The 21,113-nt window shown below is 47.5% G+C and overlaps 1 protein-coding gene across 2 annotated transcripts in view; it reads left to right on the top strand.

Moving 5' to 3' along the window:
• The window catches only part of rcc1l (RCC1 like), a 242,932-nt gene that overhangs the window by 104,924 nt on the left and 116,895 nt on the right, over positions 1-21,113 (top strand). The window contains exon 5 of one of the 2 annotated variants that reach the window (XM_038813551.1): positions 20,534-20,585. The exons of the other annotated variant lie outside the window; for it this stretch is intronic. Coding sequence (XP_038669479.1) covers positions 20,534-20,585 — 52 coding nt within the window. The remainder of the gene's footprint in view (positions 1-20,533; positions 20,586-21,113) is intronic. 2 annotated transcript variants of the gene reach the window in all.

Below are 21,113 nucleotides of genomic sequence, written 5' to 3'. Positions count from 1 at the left end.
AGTCCGTCAAAATGACGGTGCTCCCGAGGTTCTTGTTCCTGTTTCAGTGCCTGCCCATCTTCATCCCCAGGGCCTTTTTTCAGGAGGGTGACTAGTAGCATTTTGAGCTTTGGGTGGGCGCGTGGGACACCGAGAGTGAAGAGGGTCTTCCTGGAGTGAGGTAGAGATAGGGGGGGGGACTGGCGCTGCCCAACCTTTCGAGTTATTATTGGGCGGCCAATGTGTCAATGGTGCGTAAATGGGTGATTGGGGGGGGGCATGGAAAAGGATGGAGATGGCGTCCTGTGGAGGCACGAGCCTGGGGCCCTGGTAACGGCGCCGTTGCCGCTCCCTCCCACGAGGTATACCACTAGCCCGGTGGTGGCGGCGACCCTAAAAATATGGGGGCAGTGGAGGCGGCACAGGGGGGAAGTGAAGGGCTCGGTGGTGGCTCCATTAAGGGGGAATCATCGGTTCGTTCCCGGGGAACATCGACGGGGGATTTAGGGGGTGGTTCAGGGTGGGCATTAGGAAGTTGGGGGACCTGTTTATGGGCGGGAGGTTTGCGAGCCTGGGGGAATTGGAAGAGAAATTCGGGCTCCCCCCAGGGAACGCGTTCAGGTACTTGCAGGTAAAGGCATTTGCTAGGCGGCAGGTGGAGGGATTTCCTTTGCTGCCCTCGCGGGGGGCAAGGGACAGGGTGCTTTCGGGGGTGTGGGTCGGGGATGGGAAGGTGTCTGACATTTATAAGGTAATGCAGGAGGGGGAGGAGGCGTCAGTGGAGGAGCTGAAGGCTAAGTGGGAAGGGGAATTAGGGGAGCAGATGGAGGACGGGACTTGGGCGGATGCCTTGGAGAGGGTTAACTCTTGCTCTTCATGTGCGAGGCTTAGTCTCATTCAATTTAAGGTGCTGCATCGGGCTCACATGTCCAGGACTCAGATGAGTAAGTTCTTTGGGGGCGAAGATAGGTGTGTCAGGTGTTTGGGGAGTCCTGCGAACCATGCCCATATGTTCTGGGTATGCCTGGCACTGGAGGAATTTTGGAAGGGGGTAGCAAGGACGGCGTCGAGGGTGGTTGGATCCAGGGTCAAACTGGGCTGCGGACGCGCGATCTTTGGGGTTGCGGCGGAGCCGGGAGTGCAGGAGGCGAAAGAGGTCGGTGTCCTGGCCTTTGTGTCCCTAGTAGCCCGGCGGCGGATCTTGCTGCAGTGGAAGGATGCGAGGCCCCCAAGTGTGGAGACCTGGATCAGTGACATGGCGGGGTTTATCAAACTGGAAAGGGTCAAATTCGCCCTGAGAGGATCAGTACAAGGGTTCTACAAACGGTGGCAGCCTTTCTTGGACTTTCTGGCTCAGAGATAGGGAAATGGGTCAATAGCAGCAGCAACCGGGGGGGGGGGGGGGGGGGGGGGGGGTGTATCTATTTGTTCTATGGGTATTCAATTTAATATGTTAATTTATTTTGTTGGTCATTGGGTTGGGGGGTGGGGAGGGTTCGGTGTACGAGCTGTTACGGTTCTAGGGTGTTATGACTGTTATTGTTAGAGACTGTTGCTATTTTCATTACTGTTTGTTGTTGTATAAATACAAAATTTTTCAATAAAAATTATTTTAAAATTAAAAAAAAAGAATCTCTGTCAGGTTCTCCTACTAAGTGTGCCCTATACTTCCGAGACCTGTTTCATCATTCGCACAAAATTCACTCCAAAGGGGCCACCCTTTCCCTTTGAGGTATTTTCTAATCTCCTCTTCCCATACGGGATACTGTCCTACTCTCCTGGTCGCTGCAACCTAGAATTCCTGGGGGTTCATAAGGCGTTCCATTGCCTTCATTGCCATTTCTATCGCTATCTCTGGGGTTTCTACCGAATTTGGAACAGGGGGGAATAAAGTGGTGATGTAACACGGGTATGGCTTACGCTATTTTCCAGCCTACAAAACTCCCGACAATTTAACGCAACAAAATCTCTCCGGTTTACCTTATATCCCTGTTAGTACGCATGCAAATAACACACTTCAGAATTTTGGTGGTTTGATCAGTATTGGTCTTACGCTTGTGGTTTTTTCTTTTTCCAATTGGATTGTAATTCAAATTTGGGTTCTCTCTGAGTGACAAAGCCACTTCTAGGTCGAGTCGCGTCAGATGTCGCCAGTAATGTTGCTCTGTTTACTTGCTATAAATATAGCAGTCAATATGGTTGCCTTCCTTACTCATAATTATGTTTACACTTAGAGTCGCCCGGTATCTCTCGATACCGCCACAAGTTTCAACCCGAATAGGGATCAAAGAGCCAATACACTAGCTAGTTAGTTCAAAGGCAAATACTACTAATTTACACACACAGTAGGATCTACACATGCACAAAGTACTACAAACTAAACTATCTCTAACGCTAACGCCTATACATAACTTCAGGAGCTTACTCAGCCAGAGGAACAATGGCCGTTGTTCGGATCTGAGGTTGTTGGGTTCGAAGAGGTACAGGAGAACAGCTAAGGTCGCCCTTCTGGTAGCGAGCGTTGGCCTTGAACTAACTTGCTCCTGGTGATGCTGGTGGAAGGGTTTCTCCGCTTTGAGAGCCAAATCCAAGAGAGCGATTCTCTCGTGGGGGTTCCTCCTTATACCTGGAGGGGCTTCGTGCGCTTTTAGGCGGGCCTTAAACTTGGCCCCAATTATTTGGGTCACTTCTCGATCGATTTTGAGCAGTAAAGGTGTGGGTGCCCTGATGGCTGGGCATGTCTTAGGTGGGCGTTGGCCTTGCTTTGTTTGTGTCTTTCTGATGCCGGGATATCTGCAATAGTATCGGTTACCTGAGTGTCATTCCTTTGTTCCCGGAGATGGGCCATCAATATGCTAATCGACCTACAGTTTCAATTCCATCTGGGAGCTGTTTACCAAATATGGATTCAGGCTTCTGTGCCTGCTTGTTTTCTAGCATTGTCCACAGTTCCCTATATTTTTTGCGAGCGTCCATTTTGTATTCTGGAAGCTATCCCAGATGGCTACAGCTACCTTCTCGAGTCATAGAGGTTTACAGCATGAAAACAGGCCCTTCGGCCCAACCTGTCTGTGCTGCCCAGTTTTTACCACTAAGCTAGTCCCAATTGCCCACATTTGACCCATAACCCTCGACCCAGCTTTCCCATATAACTGTCTGAATGCTTTTTAAAAGACAAAATTGTACTGACCTCTACTACTGTTTCTGCAGCTCGTTCCAGACATTCACCACTCTGTGAAAAAATTGCCCCTCTGGACCCTTTTGCCCCCTCTTACCTTAAGCCCTAGTTTTAGACTTCCCTATCTTTGGGGAAAAATGTTGACTATCTACTTCGTTTATGCCGCTCGTTATTTTATAGACCTCTAAGATCGCCCCTAGGCCTCCAGGGAAAAAAGTCCCAGTCTATTCAGCCTCTCCTTATAACTCAAATCATCAAGTCCCGTTAGCATCCTAGTAAATCGTTTCTGCACTCTTTCTAGTTTAATATCCTTTCTATAATAGGGTGACCACAACTGTGCACAGTATTCCAAGTGTGGCCTTACTAATGTTTTGTACAACTTCAGCAAGACATCCCAACTCTTGTATTCAATGTTTTGAGCAATAAAACCAAGCATGCCGAATGCCTTCTTCACCACCAATCTTCTAACGCTAATCAGATCTGAACTCAAACCTGACTGGGTGAGGACCAGTTATCAGATGAACCTATATTTATTAGCAGGAAATGGATGAGGGCGGACAATATCTCAGCGCAGTGTGTAAGAGAAGTTGTGCAACAAATCCTTTGAATGTTAACGGTCCACCACACATTCCCTGGGTGGTACCAGGGATGTAGATTATGTAGTCGAGGAGACAGAGGTTAGATGTTAGATTATTTTTTCAAACCATGAGAGGGTTAAGGAGGGCTAATGCATATTTTGGGATTATGTTAAGGTAAACAGTGATTGGACTTCCGGTGATGACTATGTGCTGAGCAGTCGCACGTCAGATGGCTCTCCTCCCGCGGACCTGCAAAATAGCCACTTTTCATCGAAAACTTGCCAGAAAAATCAACAACCTGTTCCCCCAACCTTAGTAAAACAGGGGAAAAAGAGAGAAGGTCAAAATGCCCGGAAAAAGTCAGTCCAGGGGCCGACCAAGAGTGGAAGGAGCCTGGAGCAGAAACAATCAGACGAGCCGATCAGCGCACGAGGCGGCGGAGCCCAGGCTTCGCCGGAGCGAGAAGGGCAGACCAGCCTCATACGAAGCCTCCCTCACCGGAGGGCTGCTGGATGTCAGAAGCACTGAAGAAACACAGGCAGGACACAAAAATGGACATCCAGGCAGCGGTGAAGGATGCAGTGGCCGAAGCCCTGGCACAAATGCAGCTCACCCTGGAGTAAGCGGAAAAGAGACTGCAGACCCACAAAACAACGATCATAGACCTGGAGAGAGCCACAACTGACCACAGTGACCGGGTCGTTGCCCTTGAAAAAGAGGTGGAAAGTTTGGTTGCGACACAGGGTAATTTAAAAGGAGAAGTTGAAGACCAGTCGAGGCGACAAAATTTGCGGATCGTATGCCTACCAGAGGAGAAACTATGTGACCCAGATGCTGGACAACCTGGTGGGCAGGGAGACTTTCCCCACCCCACCAGAAATAGACCGAGCACACCGGTCGCTGCGACCGAAGCCCAAAGCCGGGGACCAACCAAGGGCAGTGATAGCGAAACTGCACCGTTACCAGGACTGGGGGAGAATCCTGCGCTGGGCCCGTTAGTCCAAGAACTGCAGCTGGGAGGGACACAAAATTAGAACTTAGCAAGTCATTGGGGCTGACCTAGCCAAATGACGGGCTGAATTTAACCGAGCAAAGGCCGGGCTCTACAAGAACGGGGGGGGGGGGGGGGGGGGGGGGGGGGGACAGAGGGGGACGGGCTACAGGAATGAGGGGAGAGGGGTCAAGGGGAAATAGGAACAGAAGGAGAATGGCAGTATGGCTACAAAGGGCCTCAGCCAGGGGCCGGAAACAAAGATGCACTAAGCAATCACCTAGAACGGTCTCTGGGCGAAGGGAGACCCCGGAGTACAGGGGCATATCCATGTGGCGGACACCCAATTGGTGGCCATGTTTGGTGCCCGCTGGACAAAGGGAAACCCTGGAGAGCAGGGGCCCGACCGCATGGAGAGAGCAGTGACCATGGCCATCTTGGACGGCTCCCTAACAAAGGGGAACCCCGGAGTGCAAGGGAGCGTCCACCAGGTAAGTATGGTTAATCACACAGGAGCGGTGGGACAAAAAAACCACCAGGATAGTCGCCTGGAAGGGGACTTAACGGTCCAGTGAAAAGGTCCACATTCTTCACCCACCTGAGAAACAAGAAAGCCAAGAGACAGCTGAGAGAACAGGACCGACAGTGGGTAAAGAAGGGCTGGGTGGGATAGACCTACCATTCCTGCGACAGGACGAGGGCCAGGACGTAGACGATTTGCTAAATAAGAGGGGGATGTTCACGGCGACAAGGACGGTTACAGACCCAGGGGGACGGTACGTCATGGTCAGCAGTGCCCTAGAAGGGGCACCGGTAGTCCTCGTTAAGTCGACGACACGAAATTCATTAGAAAGACCATGGCGGAAATCCCTGAGATAGATATGCACCGAGTGATTATTTGGGGGGGGAGGGGGGGGGGGGGATCTTTAACTGTTTACAGGACCTGCGGGTGGACAGGTCGAATCCCAAAATGGGAAAGACCTGCAACATGGCAAAGGAACTCTTTATGGAGCAGATGGCCCCATGGCGATTCACCCACCCAGGAGAGAAGGAGTTCTCCTTTATCTCCCCAGTACACTAGGTTTATACCAGGATTGACTTATTTGTTGTGGGGAAATCGGTGCTCCCAGGGCTGGTTACGGCAGAATACTCCGCGATTGTAATCTCCGACCACACTCCACATTATATGGATGTGAGGTTGGAGACGGGCAGTGCCCAACGCCCCACATGGAGGTTGGACACTGCACTACTGGCCGACAAGGCCTTTGGCGAGAAAATTGCACAGGCCGCAGACATTCGTACATAAAGAACAACCAGAACGGGAAGGCCTCACCGTCCATGCTCTGGGAGGCGCTAAAGGCTTGATCAGGGAGAAATTATCGTCTTTAAAGGGTGAAGAGACAGGGAGGAGAGGGCAGCTAGGCAACAGGTAGTTGAGTCCATACTGGAGGTGGACCGTAAATACTCCGAGGCCCTGACTGTAGAGCTCCTGGTGGAGAGGAAAAAGCTACAGATGGACTTTGACCTGTTCTCCATGAGGAGAGCAGTGCACCAACTCCGCCAGGCACGGGGAACCCTATATGAGTATGGAGACAAAGCCAGCCGCCTGTTGTCGCACCAGCTGAGAAAGCAGGCTGCCACAAGGGAAATCGCACAAATTAGAGACAGCAGAGGCACATTAGAAGTGGATCCAGACAAAGTCAACAAAGCCTTTGAGGCCTTTTACCGGGGGCTGTACCCAGCAGGGGACTAGGGGATGAAAGAGTTCCTCAACGGACTGGACATGCCAGTCATGGGGGAGGATAGGAAACAGGGCCTGGAAGCACCACTAGAGCTGGGAGAGATCATGGAGAGTATTAGCTCCATGCAGGCGGGGAAGGCGCCGGGACTGAATGGCATCCCTGTGGACTTCTACAAAACATTTACGACAGCACTGGCCCCGCACCTGCGGGAGATGTTCACAGACTCGCTGGCAAGGGGCACACAACCTCGCTAATACCTAAAAAAGACAACGACCCAACAGAATGCGGTTTCTGCAGACCCATCTCACTACTAAACGTAGATAGCAAAATATTGGCCAAAATCCTAGCCAAGAGTCTGGAGAACTGCGTACCAGAGCTGGCCACAGAAGACCAAATGGGCTTTGTCAAAGCTAGACATCGAACATCAGATACCTACTGAACGTGATCATGACCCCATCCGGGAGAGGACACCTGAGGCGATTGTCTCCCTCGATGCAGAAAAGGCCTTTGACAGTGTCAAATGGTTCGGGCTCGAAACATTATACAGGGTGAAGTTCCAGTATAACACCCCCATGTTAAGCGTACAGACAACACCACCAGCTCCCAGTGCTTCCAGCTGCGCAGGGGCATGAGGCAGGGATGCCCTTATCCCTACTGCTGTTCGCCTCGCGATCGAACCACTAGCGATCACACTCAGAACAGCAAAGAACTGGAGGGGGATCCGAAGAGGAGGCAGAGAGCATAGAGTCTAGCTCTATGCGGATGACCACCTCTGCATCCCGGACCCACAAAGCAGCATGGAAGGAATCATTGCCCTCCCGAAAGGCGTTACAAACTCAACATGAGCAAAACAAGATTTTCGCGGTGAATCCGCAAGGCTGGTGGGCCTACCGTTTAACCAGGCCCGGCACAAATTCCACTACCTGGGGTCCAAATCACTCATGACTGGACGGGGATCCACAAATGGAACCTTACCAGTCTGACAGGAAGTCAAAAAGGACTTGCAGAGATCCATCTACTTGGATGCATCCCGATCTATATCCCCAAGGTCTTTTTCAACTTGCTGGACAAACGAATTATCGTGTTCGTAGAGGGGGGGGGGGGGGGAAATGCAAGGATCCCAAACAAGGTCCCACAGAAAACGAGATCTGGGGGGAGTCTAGTCCTCCCAAACCTGCAATACTACCACTGGGCAGTGACCACAGCGAGAGTGATGGGATGGATAAAGGAGCCAGAAGCCAAGTGGGTGTGCACAGAGGAGGCCTTCTGCAAGGGGACCACCCTCCGGGCCCTCACCACGGCGGCACTCCCATCCTCACCCAAGAAGTACTCCAGCAGCCCAATGGTGGTGGCAACACTCCAGTCCTGGAACCAGCCACAACAACAATTCAGCCGAACTGAAACATCTGATAAGACCCCCATTTGCAACAATCACAGATTCACGCCAACACTCGCTACCACCATCTTTTAAAAAGTAAAGACAGGTCAGGAGGCTTTAAAACATACTAGGGAAGGAAACAAGGACCTACCTACGACCGCCGTGGCAGTCACTACTAAGCGAATTACTGGACGCAGACATACTAGGCAGAGGGAACTGTACTGACATGTACGGAAGACTGATAGAGAGGGCTGCACCAAATTGGATGCGACAAGGAGGCAGTAGGAGGAAGACTTGGGGTTTGAAATAGGGTGGGGACTCTGGAGGGAAGCACGATACAGGGTCAATTCTACCTCCACATGCGCAAGACTCAGCCTAATGCAACTAAAAGTGGCATATAGAGCCCACTTGGGCAGAACCTGAATGAGCCTGGGCAGCATGGTAGCATTGTGGATAGCACAATTGCTTCACAGCTCCAGGGTCTCAGGTTCGATTCCGGCTTGGGTCACTGTCTGTGCGGAGACTGCACATCCTCCCAGTGTGTGCGTGGGTTTCCTCCGGGTGCTCCGGTTTCCTCCAACAGTCCAAAGATGTGCAGGTTAGGTGGATTGGCCATGATAAATTGCCCTTGCTGTCCAAAATTGCCCTTAGTGTTGGGTGGGGTTACTGGGTTATGGGGATAGGTGGAGGTGTTGACCTCGGGTAGGGTGCTCTTTCCAAGAGCCGGTGCAGACTCAATGGGCCGAATGGCCTCCTTCTGCACTGTAAATTCTATGATATCTATGATAATCTATGAGCAGGCTCTTTCCAGAGGTGGAGTATGAATGTGAATGGTGCCAAGAAGGCCCGGCCAACCACGCCCACATGTTCTGGTCTTGCCCCAGACTTGCCGGGTACTGGACCGCCTTCTTCAATGCAATGTACCACGTGGTGGAGTTGAGGGTAGATCCATTCCTGAAAGTGCCGGTCCTCTGGGTATCAGAACAGCCAGATCTCTTCATGGGGAGGCAAGCCAACACCCTTGCCTTTGCCTCCCTTGTCGGCTGCCATAGAATCCTGTTTGGCTGGTGGTCAGCAGCACCACCTAAAGCTGCAGACTGGCTGTCCGACCGATTGGAATTCCTCCAAATTAAGAACATTTTATTTGCCATCTGTGGGTCTAAAATGGCTTCCATAAAACATGGGAGCCATTCACTCGCATGTTCTGGGACCTGTTTGTGGCCAGCAACTAAGTAGCCAGGGACTAAGATAAGGTAGCCAAGACGCAATAATTAATAATCTTTATTTTCACAAGTAGGCTTACATTAATACTTCAATGAAGTTACTGTGAAAAGCACACAGTCGCCTGTTCGGGTACACAGAGGGAGAATTCAGAATGTCCAAATTACCTAACAGCACGTCTTTCAGGACTTGTGGGAGGAAACTGGAGCACCCGGAGGGAACCCACTCAGACACGGGGAAGGCAGTGACCTAAGCCAGGAATCGTCCTGGGACCCTGGAGCTGTGAAGCAACAGTGCTAACCACTGTGCTACCGTGCAGGAAGAGGGAAGACCCGGCGAAACAGGAAAGCATAACCCAACCCAGCGAGCGAGAGGGGAGTGGCGGGGAAGAACAATGGAGGAGAACCAGGAGAGAGAAAAGAGGGGGAAACAAGCGGAAAAGAAAACACGGGAACACAACAGCCACAACGAATGCAGTAATGACGGCGGAAAGAGATCAAAAGAATGAAAAGAAGAAATGATCTCAAGTCTAAACTCAAGTAAATAAACAACGCAAAGCGACCAAACGGCAATTTATCATGTCCAATCCACCAATCTTTGGACTGTGGAAGGAAACTGGAGCACCCGGAGGAAACCCACGCAGACACAGGGAGAATGTGCAGACATTGCACAGACAGTTACCCAAGCTGGGAATCGAACCTGGGGCCCTGGAACTGTGAAGCAACTGTGCTAACCAGTATGCTATCATGCTCCCCTTAAGGGGTGCCCCCACTAGTAAAAGCCTTATCTTTCTGTGTGTATTTATAATGTGCTATGTATAACAAAAACACAATAACATCATTACAAATAAAGATAAACAGTGATTAATTACTTTTACTGATTGGCTAGAAAAGTTTAAATCAAGAGTTATTGGGAATAGAACATAGAACATAGAACAGTACAGCACAGAACAGGCCCTTCGGCCCTCGATGTTGTGCTGAGCAATGATCACCCTACTCAAGCCTAACTGTAATGATCTTAGGATTGTGAAGTTTATTCAATTTATGGTTACCGGTTGTTCTTGAGACATTGCTGAAACTCAGTAGAAATTCAAGTTAAAAACTTGTCAGGTGCAAATAAGAATTGTTTTATTTGAAGTTCATTGGTTACAACTTGAATTTCATTTAAAAGGTAGTTTGTAGACAATTTGATTTTCTTCAAAGAATCACAGGAATTATCTTCTGAGACAATAGCCTGAACACAACTTTAAAAGTCTGAAGTCAAAGTATGAAAATGAAATAGGAATACAGAACTCTTTTCTAATTCTCTTCCTTTACTTTCTCTCTCTCTCTCTTTCCTGTCTCTTTCTTCTCTTTCCTGTCTCTTTCTTGTCTCTTTTCCTTTTGTCTCTTTCTTCCCTTTCTCTGTCTCTTTGTCTTCTTCTCTTTCTCTGTCTCTTTCTAAAATGGTGGCCAAATCATCCATGGATATACTATTTCATATCTGTCTTAAGCGATCCGATCACACCCCAGTATAATCCTAATTGGTTTAAGTTATATTCAAAACACATTTGATTTGATAACAAGCCGTCCATCTTCACGATGTAACGTTACTTCCAATTGTTGCTTATCTGCAACAATGGAGACGTTATGTCATCTCATCATACTATAATTCCGAAAATATAATTGAAACTGTTTTTTGACACAGTCTAAAATGTTTCGGCTTGCATACGTTATGGAATGTGGTTCTGGCTGTTATCACAAGTGGCCTGAAATCAGAACAATGGAGCCTTTAATGCTTCCACCTTATTGCCATGGGATTCAGCCCCTGTCCTTGAAAAATGTGATGTTTTTATCAGTGGTTCTGTGTTTTCCAAACTCATGACTGAGTTTGGAAATTGTATGTTTCTTTCATTTTAAAACTGGGAATTAATATTTATGCTTTAAACAGCTTTTTTAAAATCTATATTAAGTGTATTTAAAATACCTGACTTCTACACTAACGTATCCACCCTATATCAGTAACCCCCCCCCCCATTAACCTTACTTTGACACTAAGGGCAATTTAGCATGGCCAATCCACCTAACCCGCACATCTTTGGACTGTGGGAGGAAGCACCCGGAGGAAACCCACGCACACACGGGGAGGACGTGCAGACTCCGCACAGACAGTGACCCAGCCGGGAACCGAACCTGGGACCCTGGAGCTGTGAAGCATTTACGCTAACCACCATGCTACCGTGCTGCCCTTAGAATGTTAATAGAATCCCTATATTGCAGACAAAGGCGGTTTGGCCTATCAAGTCTGCACTGACTCTTTTCTGAGAAATATCCCCGTATCATATAAGATACGGGGAAAAGGGCTCCCAACCTTTACTTGATTGGAACATGTTGGCCCTGCACTCTCCCTATTTCCTTCTTGAATACCACTGTTCTGTCACAGATTTACCTAGAAGTGTCTTGTAGCAATAAAGCCCAGAGTAGTTAAAATTGTAATTATTCAGCATGGATTGTTGATGGAGTTGGCGAAGTACCTAAATGGAATTAAATTAACTGCTCAAGAACATGGGAAACAAGCAGGAGAGTGAAATTGGGTGGGATATTAATGGGTCAGGTAATTTGGCGAGTTGGATTAGACTGGGTTTTTCAATTCAAGTATTTTTGAAATGAGCAGGAGAATTGAATTAAACTGGGTAGGATATTGAAGTGTTTTGGGAGTGAATCGGAGAGTCGAATTAGATTTGGCAAGAAATCATTACCAATAATCTTTTATTGTCACAAGTATGGGGCAGCACGGTAGCATGGTAGACTTAATTACCTGCAATGACTCGCATTCAGAGTATCATGTTTGGACTTTAACCTGATGTAAGGGAGATGTGCGTGGAAAGTTTTTTAAGCAGAGGGTGGTGGGTGCCTGGAACGCTTTGCCAGCGGAGGTGGTAGGCACGATAGCATCATTTAAGATGCATCTAGACAGATATATGAACGGGCGGGGAACAGAGGGAAGTAGACCTTGGAAAATAGGAGACAGGTTTAGATGAAGGATCTGGATCGGCACAGGCTGGGAGGGCCGAAGGGCCTGTTCCTGTGCTGTAATTTTCTTCTTTGTAAGACTTACTGTGCTCACCCCAGTCCAACACCGACATCTCCACATCATTACTTCCTACCACAAGTGATCTGCCAGTGAATAATATTCAGATTGTTCAATCCTGTGCAGAACCCGCCCTTCAAGGCCTTAGTTACTTTACCTATTTTCTGGATGCCCCTTCATCAGCCAGTAAACACAGCAGCTGTATGGGTAATGTGTTCCTTCACCCCCATCATTGTTGCTGGAGCTGGATGAAAGTGTCCCTGTCTCACTTTGCTATCCTGTAATCAGCATGGTTAAAACAAAACTGTACATGCTACAATGTGTGACAACACGATGTTGTGACCGACTGTTTGATGTAACTGACTGAGGCTTCAGCAAGCCTGGCAATTAGCATTCCAAGGTGTCTTGCAGCCAGGCTCTGTATTAGAACATAGAACATAGAACACTACAGCGCAGTACGGGCCCTTCGGCCCTCGATGTTGCGCCGACCTGTGAAACCATCTGAAGCCTATCTGACCTACACTATTCCATTTTAATCCATATGTCTAACCAGTGACCACTTAAATGCCCTTAAAGTTGGCGAGTCTACTACTGTTGCAGGCAGGGCGTTCCACACCCCTACTACTCTCTGAGTAAAGAAACTGCCTCTGACATCTGTCCTATATCTATCACCCCTCAATTTAAAGCTATGTCCCCTCGTGTTGGTCATCACCATCCAAGGAAAAAGACTCTCACTGTCCACCCTATCTAACCCTCGGACTATCTTATATGTCTCTATTAAGTCACCTCTCAGCCTTCTCCTCTCTAACGAAAACAACCTCAATTCCCTGAGCCTTTCCTCGTAAGACCTTCCCTCCATACCAGGCAACATCCTAGTAAATCTCCTTTGAACCCTTTCCAAAGCTTCCACATCCTTCCTATAATGTGGTGACCAGAACTGCACGCAGTACTCCAGGTGCGGCCGCACCAGAGTTATGTACAGCTGCAGCATGACCTTGTGGCTCCGAAACGCAATCCCCCTGCTGATAAAGGCTAGCACACCATATGCCTTCTTAACAGCCCTATTAACCTGGGTGGCAACTTTCAGGGATTTATGTACCTGGATGCCGAGATCTCTCTGCTCATCTACACTACCAAGAATCTTGCCATTAGCCCAGTACTCTGCATTCCTGTTACTCCTTCCAAAGTGAACCACCTCACACTTTTCCGCATTAAACTCCATCTGCCACCTCTCAGCCCAGCTCTGCAGCTTATCTATGTCCCTCTGTATCCTATAACATCCTTCAGCACTATCCACAACTCCACCGACCTTCGTGTCATCTGCAAATTTACTAACCCATCCTTCTACACCCTCTTCCAGGTCATTTATAAAAATGACAAACAGCAGTGGCCCCAAAACAGATCCTTGCGGTACACCACTAGTAACTGAACTCCAGGATGAACATTTGCCATCAACCACCACCCTCTGTCTTCTTTCAGCTAGCCAATTACTGATCCAAACCGCTAAATCACCTTCAATCCCATACTTCCTTATTTTCTGCAATAGCCTACCGTGGGGAACCTTATCAAACGCCTTACTGAAATCCATATACACCACATCAACCGCTTTACCCTCATCCACCTGTTTGGTCACCTTCTCAAAAAACTCAATAAGGTTTGTGAGGCATGACCTACCCTTCACGAAACCGTGTTGACTATCGCTAATCAACTTGTTCTTTTCAAGATGATTATAAACCCTATCTCTTATAACCTTTTCCAACATTTTACCCACAACCGAAGTAAGGCTCACAGGTCTATAATTACCAGGGTTGTCTCTACTCCCCTTCTTGAACAAGGGGACAACATTTGCTATCCTCCAGTCTTCCGGCACTATTCCTGTCGACAAAGACGACATAAAGATCAAGGACAAAGGCTCTTCAATCTCCTCCCTGGCTTCCCAGAGAATCCTAGGATAAATCCCATCTGGCCCAGGGGACATCTATTTTGACATTTTCCAAAATTGCTAACACCTCCTCCTTTTGAACCTCAATTCCATCTAGCCTGGTCGACTGAACCTGAGTGTTCTCCTCGACAACATTGTCTTTCTCCAGTGTAAACACTGACGAAAAATATCCATTTAATGCTTCCCCTATCTCCTCTGATTCCACACACAACTTTCCACTACTATCCTTGATTGGCCCTAATCTTACTCTAGTCATTCTTTTGTTTCTGATATACCTATAGAAAGCCTTAGGGTTTTCCTTGATCCTATCCGCCAACGACTTTTCGTGTCCTCTCCTCGCTCTTCTTAACTCTCCCTTTAGGTCCTTCCTGGCTAACTTGTAACTCTCAAGTGCCCTAACTGAGCCTTCATGTCTCATCCTAACATAAGCCTTCTTCTTCCTCTTGACAAGTGCTTCAACTTCCTTAGTAAACCACGGTTCCCTTGCTCGACAACTTCCTTCCTGCCTGACAGGTACATACTTATCAAGGACACGCAGTAGCTGTTCCTTGAAAAAGCTCCACATTTCGATTGTACCCATCCCCTGCAGTTTCCTTCCCCATCCTATACATCCTAAATCTTGCCGAATAGCATCATAATTGCCTTTCCCCCAGCTATAATTCTTGCCTTGCGGTACATACCTATCCCTGCCCATTGCTAAAGTAAACATAACCGAATTGTGGTCACTATCACCAAAGTGCTCACCTACATCTAAACTAACACCTGGCCGGGTTCATTACCCAGTACCAAATCCAATGTGGCCTCGCCCCTTGTTGGCCTGTCTACATACTGTGTCAGAAAACCCTCCTGCACACACTGTACAAAAACTGACCCATCTATAGTACTCGAACTATAGTATTTCCAGTCAATATTTGGAAAGTTAAAGTCCCCCATAACAACTACCCTGTTACTCTCGCTCCTGTCGAGAATCATCTTTGCAATCCTTTCCTCTACATCTCTGGAACTATTCGGAGGTCTATAGACAACTCCCAACAGGGTGACCTCTCCTCTCCTGTTCCTAACCTCGGCCCATACTACCTCAGTAGACGAGTCCTCAAACGTCCTTTCTACCGCCGTAATACTTTCCTTGATTAACAATGCCACACCCCCCCCCCCCCTTTTACCATCTTCTCTGTTCTTACAGAAACATCTAAATCCTGGAACCTGCAACAACCATTCCTGTCCCTGCTCTACCCATGTCTCCGAAATCGCCACAACATCGAGATCCCAGGTACCAACCCATGCTGCAAGCTCACCCTGAAAGCAGTGAGAACTCGCAGCTTGTGCAAAGCAGTGTTTAACCATACCAATGCCATGGCTCTGCATTATTTACCTTGTATTACGACACCCTGGGAAAGTGCACAGTCAGTGCCAGCCCCACAGACACGGGAGTCCAATCATAAGTGAATTAACCAATAATTTGTGTTTTCAGAAGATGTGTAGATATAAAGAAATAACAGGATAACGGTCTTCCTAATCCCAAAATCCCGTCCTACCTGCCAACCAAACAGGGACAAGGTAAGGGTTGGTGAGCAAAAGAAAATGGGGATTAAAGGGTAGGTTTGAGATGACTCTTTGCTGCTGTGGTTTGGGCCTTTGGGAACGGATTTGCTCAAGGATTTTCAGGTCGGCATAGTTCTATCTTCCACCGGATGGAGCTAGGTAGAGGGATTTTCAGGCCGGCCGATTCCAATCGCTGGTCAGCAGATGGCGCTGTGCACAATGTTCAGATCAGTGCAGTTCTGCTCTTCCACAAGATGGAACTGTTGCCTCCCTGTATGATTAATATCCTGGAACTAGCAGTCTTTCATAAGAACTAGGAGCAGGAGTAGGCCAACTGGCCCCTCGAGCCTGCTCCGCCATTCAATTAGATCATAGCTGATCTTTTGTGGACTCAGCTCCACTTTCCGGCCCGAACACCAAAACCCTTAATCCCTTTATTCTTCAAAAAACTATCTATCTTTACCTTAAAAACATGTAATGAAGGAGCCTCAACTGCTTCACTGGGCAAGGAATTCCATAGATTCACAACCCTTTGGGTGAAGAAGTTCCTCCTAAACTCAGTCCTAAATCTACTTCCCCTTATTTTGAGGCTATGTCCCCTAGTTCTGCTGTCACCCGCCAGTGGAAACAACCTGCCCGCATCTATCCTATCTATTCCCTTCATAATTTTAAATGTTTCTATAAGATCCCCCCTCATCCTTCTAAATTCCAACGAGTACAGTCCCAGTCTACTCAACCTCTCATAATCTAACCCCTTCAGCTCTGGGATTAACCCAGTGAATCTCCTCTGCACACCCTCCAGCGCCAGTACGTCCTTTCTCAAGTAAGGAGACCAAAACTGAACACAATACTCCAGGTGTGGCCGCACTAACACCTTATACAATTGCAACATAACCTCCCTAGTCTTAAACTCCATCCCTCTAGCAATGAAGGACAAAATTCCATTTGCCTTCTTAATCACCTGTTGCACTTGTAAACCAACCTTCTGTGACTCATGCACTAGCACACCCAAGTCTCTCTGAACAGCGGCATGCTTTAATATTTTATCGTTTAAATAATAATCCCGTTTGCTGTTATTCCTACCAAAATGGATAACCTCACATTTGTCAACATTGTATTCCATCTGCCAGACCCTAGACCATTCACTTAACCTATCCAAATCCCTCTGCAGACTTCCAGTATCCTCTGCACTTTTCGCTTTACCACTCATCTTAGTGTCATCTGCAAACTTGGACACATTGCCCTTGGTCCCCAACTCCAAATCATCTATGTAAATTGTGAACAATTGTGGGCCCACACGGATCCCTGAGGGACACCACTAGCTACTGATTGCCAACCAGAGAAACACCCATTTATCCCAACTCTTTGCTTTCTATTAATTAACCAATCCTCTTTCCATGCTACTACTTTACCCTTAATGCCATGCATCTTTATCTCATGCAGCAACCTTTTGTGTGGCACCTTGTCAAAGGCTTTCTGGAAATCCAGATATACCACATCCATCGGCTCCCCGTTATCTACTGCACTGGTAATGTCCTCAAAAAATTCCACTAAATTAGTTAGGCATGACCTGCCCTTTACGAACCCATGCTGCGTCTGCCCAATGGGACAATTTCTATCCAGATGCCTCGCAATTTCTTCCTTGATGATAGATTCCAGCATCTTCCCTACTACCGAAGTTAAGCTCACTGGCCTATAATTTCCTGCTTTCTGCCTACCTCCTTTTTTAAACAGTGGCGTCACGTTTGCTAATTTCCAATCCACCGGGACCACCCCAGAGTCTAGTGAATTTCGGTAAATTATCACTAGTGCATCTGCAATTTCCCTAGCCATCTCTTTTAGCACTCTGGGATGCATTCCATCAGGGCCAGGAGACTTGTCTACCTTTAGCCCCATTAGCTTGCCCACCACTCCCTCCTTAGTGATAACAATCCTCTCAAGGTCCTCACCTGTCATAGCCTCATTTCTATCAGTCGCTGGCATGTTATTTGTGTCTTCCACTGTGAAGACCGACCCAAAAAACCTGTTCAGTTCCTCAGTCATTTCCTCATTTCCCATTATTAAAACTCCCTTCTCATCCTCTAAAGGACCAATATTTACCTTAGCCACTTTTTTTTGTCTTATATATTTGTAAAAACTTTTACTGTCTGTTTTTATATTCTGAGCAAGTTTACTCTCATACTCTATCTTACTCTTCTTTATAGCTTTTTTAGTAGCTTTCTGTTGCCCCCTAAAGATTTCCCAGTCCTCTAATCTCCCAGCAATCTTTGCCACTTTATATGCTTTTTCCTTCAATTTGATACTCTCCCTTATTTCCTTAGATATCCACGGTCGATTTTCCCTCTTTCTTCCGTCCTTCCTTTTTGTTGGTATAAACCTTTGCTGAGCACTGTGAAAAATCGCTTGGAAGGTTCTCCACTGTTCCTCAACTGTTCCACCATAAAGTCTTAGCTCCCAGTCTACCTTAGCTAGTTCTTCTCTCATCCCCTTGTAATCTCCTTTGTTTAAACACAAAACACTAGTATTTGATTTTATTTTCTCACCCTCCATCTGTATTTTAAATTCCACCATATTGTGATCGCTCCTTCCGAGAGGATCCCTAACTATGAGATCATGAATCAATCCTGTCTCATTACACAGGACAATATCTAGGACCGCTTGTTCCCTTGTAGGTTCCATTACATACTGTTCTAGGAAACTATCGCGGATACATTCTATAAACTCCTCCTCAAAGTAGGGTGATCATTGCTCGGCACAACATCGAGGGCCGAAGGGCCTGTTCTGTGTTGTCTGTTCTATGTTCTATGTTCTAAGGTTGCCTTGACCGACCTGGTTAAACCAATCGACATGTAGATTAAAATCCCCCATGATAACTGCTGTACCATTTCTACATGCATCAGTTATTTCTTTGTTATGCATCAGTTCTGTACAAGACTGTGGCTGGCGGTTTTAACACATGCCTCACCTTAAGCTTCAATTTTGACCTCTTCCCAGCCATTCAGATACAGAGTTAGAAGGTTACCGACCTGTGGAATATAGCTTGCATTTTCACATTCAAGAGATCTCTTTCCCAGGTATGTTTTCTCTCTCTATTAAAAAAGAAAGTCTTCACAGGTTTAACTAGAATGTCTTTTCAAATCGTCAAGGTAGATGGTCTTCAAATTCCTTTCAAGCTGTATTCAGATCAGTGCAGTTCTTATCGCCGACCACCAGATGGTGCTGTACACACTGCTCAGATCGCTGCACTTCATAGAATCTACAGTGCCGAATGAGGCCATTCGGCCCATCAAGTCCTTCTACCACTAGATGGAGCATTCACTTTCCTGTGAAAACATTTTAGTCTGCCTTATTAAACTCAGGTTTTATTTCCTTTGTCATCAGTGGGTTTGGCTAAGCGGTCTGATCTGGAGGGTGTTAGCTATGCGGAGAGGCTGAATAGACTCGGACTGTTTTCAATAGAACACGGAGGTTGAGGGGCGACCTGATAGAGGTCTACAAGATTGAGAGACATGGATGGGCAGGCACTCTTTCCCAGGATGATGGGGTCAGTCACTAGGGTGCATAGGTTTAAGGTCTGTGGGGCAAAGTTTAGAGGAGATGTGCGAGGCAGGTTTTTTTGCACAGAGGGTGGTGAGTGCCTGGAACACATTGCCAAGGGAGGTTGTGGAAGCCGATACATTAACGGCATTCAAAAGACATCTTGACAAATACATGGATAGGATGGGTATAGAGGGTTACGGCACTAGGAAGTGCTGAGGGTTTTGGCCAAGGGCGGTATCATTACCAGTACAGGCTTGGAGGCCGAAGGGCCTGCTGCTGTGCTGTATTGTTCTTTGTTGAACTTTACACCAGTACACTGGCCATTCTTTGAGGAATATTCTCAGTTTAAGCTTCAATTTTGAGCACTTCCCAGCCCCCGACACACACAGTTCAAAGGTTACTGACCTTTGGGAAAACAGCTTGCACTTTAACACTCAAGATCTCTTTCCCAGTTCTGACGGCTGTCTCTTTAAACCAGAAAGTCTTCACAGATTTGGCTAGAATGCCTCTTAAGATCGTGTGGCAGAGGGGAGGGGGGGGGGGGGGGGGGGGGGGGGGAGAGCGGTGGGGGGGGGGGGGGGGTTAGCGGTGGGGGGTGGGGGGGGGGGCCTTCAGGGGCGTTACTCGCTGGTTTTCCTCTCAGACTACCAAAAGATGGAACTCTCCAGAAGACCCGCATTCTTTTCTGAAAGTTTCCGACTGGCTTCACCAACCACAGGCCACAATAGGAGAAGGCCGAAAATTCCACACCAACCGATTGGCTGCTCGCTAAGTCTATCAAATGACATCACGGGTTCTGCCACAGAACCCAAAGGGGACGTCTTGGCCTGGCCCAACTTGACGGGGAGTTCTAGCTCTGCCTAAAATTTCTAATTTAACAGAAATCCCAATCATAGAATTCACAGTGCAGAAGGAGGCCATTCAGCCCATCGAGTCTGCACCGGCTCTTGGAAAGAGCACCCTACCCAAGGTCAACAACTCCACCCTATCCCCATAACCCAGTAACCCCACCCAACACTACGGGCAATTTTGGACACTAAGGGCAATTTATCATGGCCAATCCACCTAACCTGCATATCTTTGGACTGTTGGAGGAAACCGGAGCACCCGGAGGAAACGCACGCACACACTGGGAGGATGTGCAGACTCCGCACAGACAGTGACCCAAGCCGGAATCGAACCTGGGACCCTGGAGCTGTGAAGCGATTGTGCTATCCACAATGCTACCGTGCTGCCCAATTGGTGCCCAATTGATTGTCGCAGCTAACCAGAAGATTGTACATCACAGCAGCAGGACAGGGATAAAAATGGGGGGACAGGGCAGATGGAAGGTTTTACAACACTATCGTAACACATGTTTTTTCTTCCCCCAGTGGCAGCCAAATTATTCACCACATTGAAGACTTGAATAACAATGTTGTTGAGGTGAGGTTTAAAATCTTGTTTTTATCCAAATTTGATGAAAAGTCCAAAGTGCTCGTGAAAGATCACAAGATAATGTCATGAAAAAGATTGTTGGTTTGCACTTGCCATGTTTACATGCTATTTAATACAGATACCAAGCACACTGTGATAAAAAGATGCATTATTCTCGAGTTTCAGCTGGCAATGATTCATTTTAATTCAGTTACAGCACCATCTGGAATTATAAAGCAGCGACATTCACTTCCGCATGACCAACAGAGAGTTAAAGCTTTCGCCTCTGAATAGTAAACTGAGGCAGACGTCAGCCCCACATTCAAACTAAACAGGGCAGAACGGTAGCATTGATGACCTCTTCCACCATGTTGTTGATGATCAAGAATCGACTGATAGGGAGATAATTGGCTGGGTTTGGTATGTTCTGTTGTAGCTGTACTGGAACAGCTTGGCTGGGAGAGCGACAAGTTCTGGAGCACAAATCTTCAGTACTACTGCTAGAATATTATCAGGACTTATGATTTGCAATATCCA

This window comes from Scyliorhinus canicula, chromosome 12 (genome assembly GCF_902713615.1).
Source record: "Scyliorhinus canicula chromosome 12, sScyCan1.1, whole genome shotgun sequence".
In the NCBI taxonomy this organism is placed as follows: Eukaryota; Metazoa; Chordata; class Chondrichthyes; order Carcharhiniformes; family Scyliorhinidae; genus Scyliorhinus; species Scyliorhinus canicula.
The sequence above is the reverse complement of the archived record's forward strand: the minus strand, read 5'-3'. Positions and strand labels throughout refer to the sequence as shown.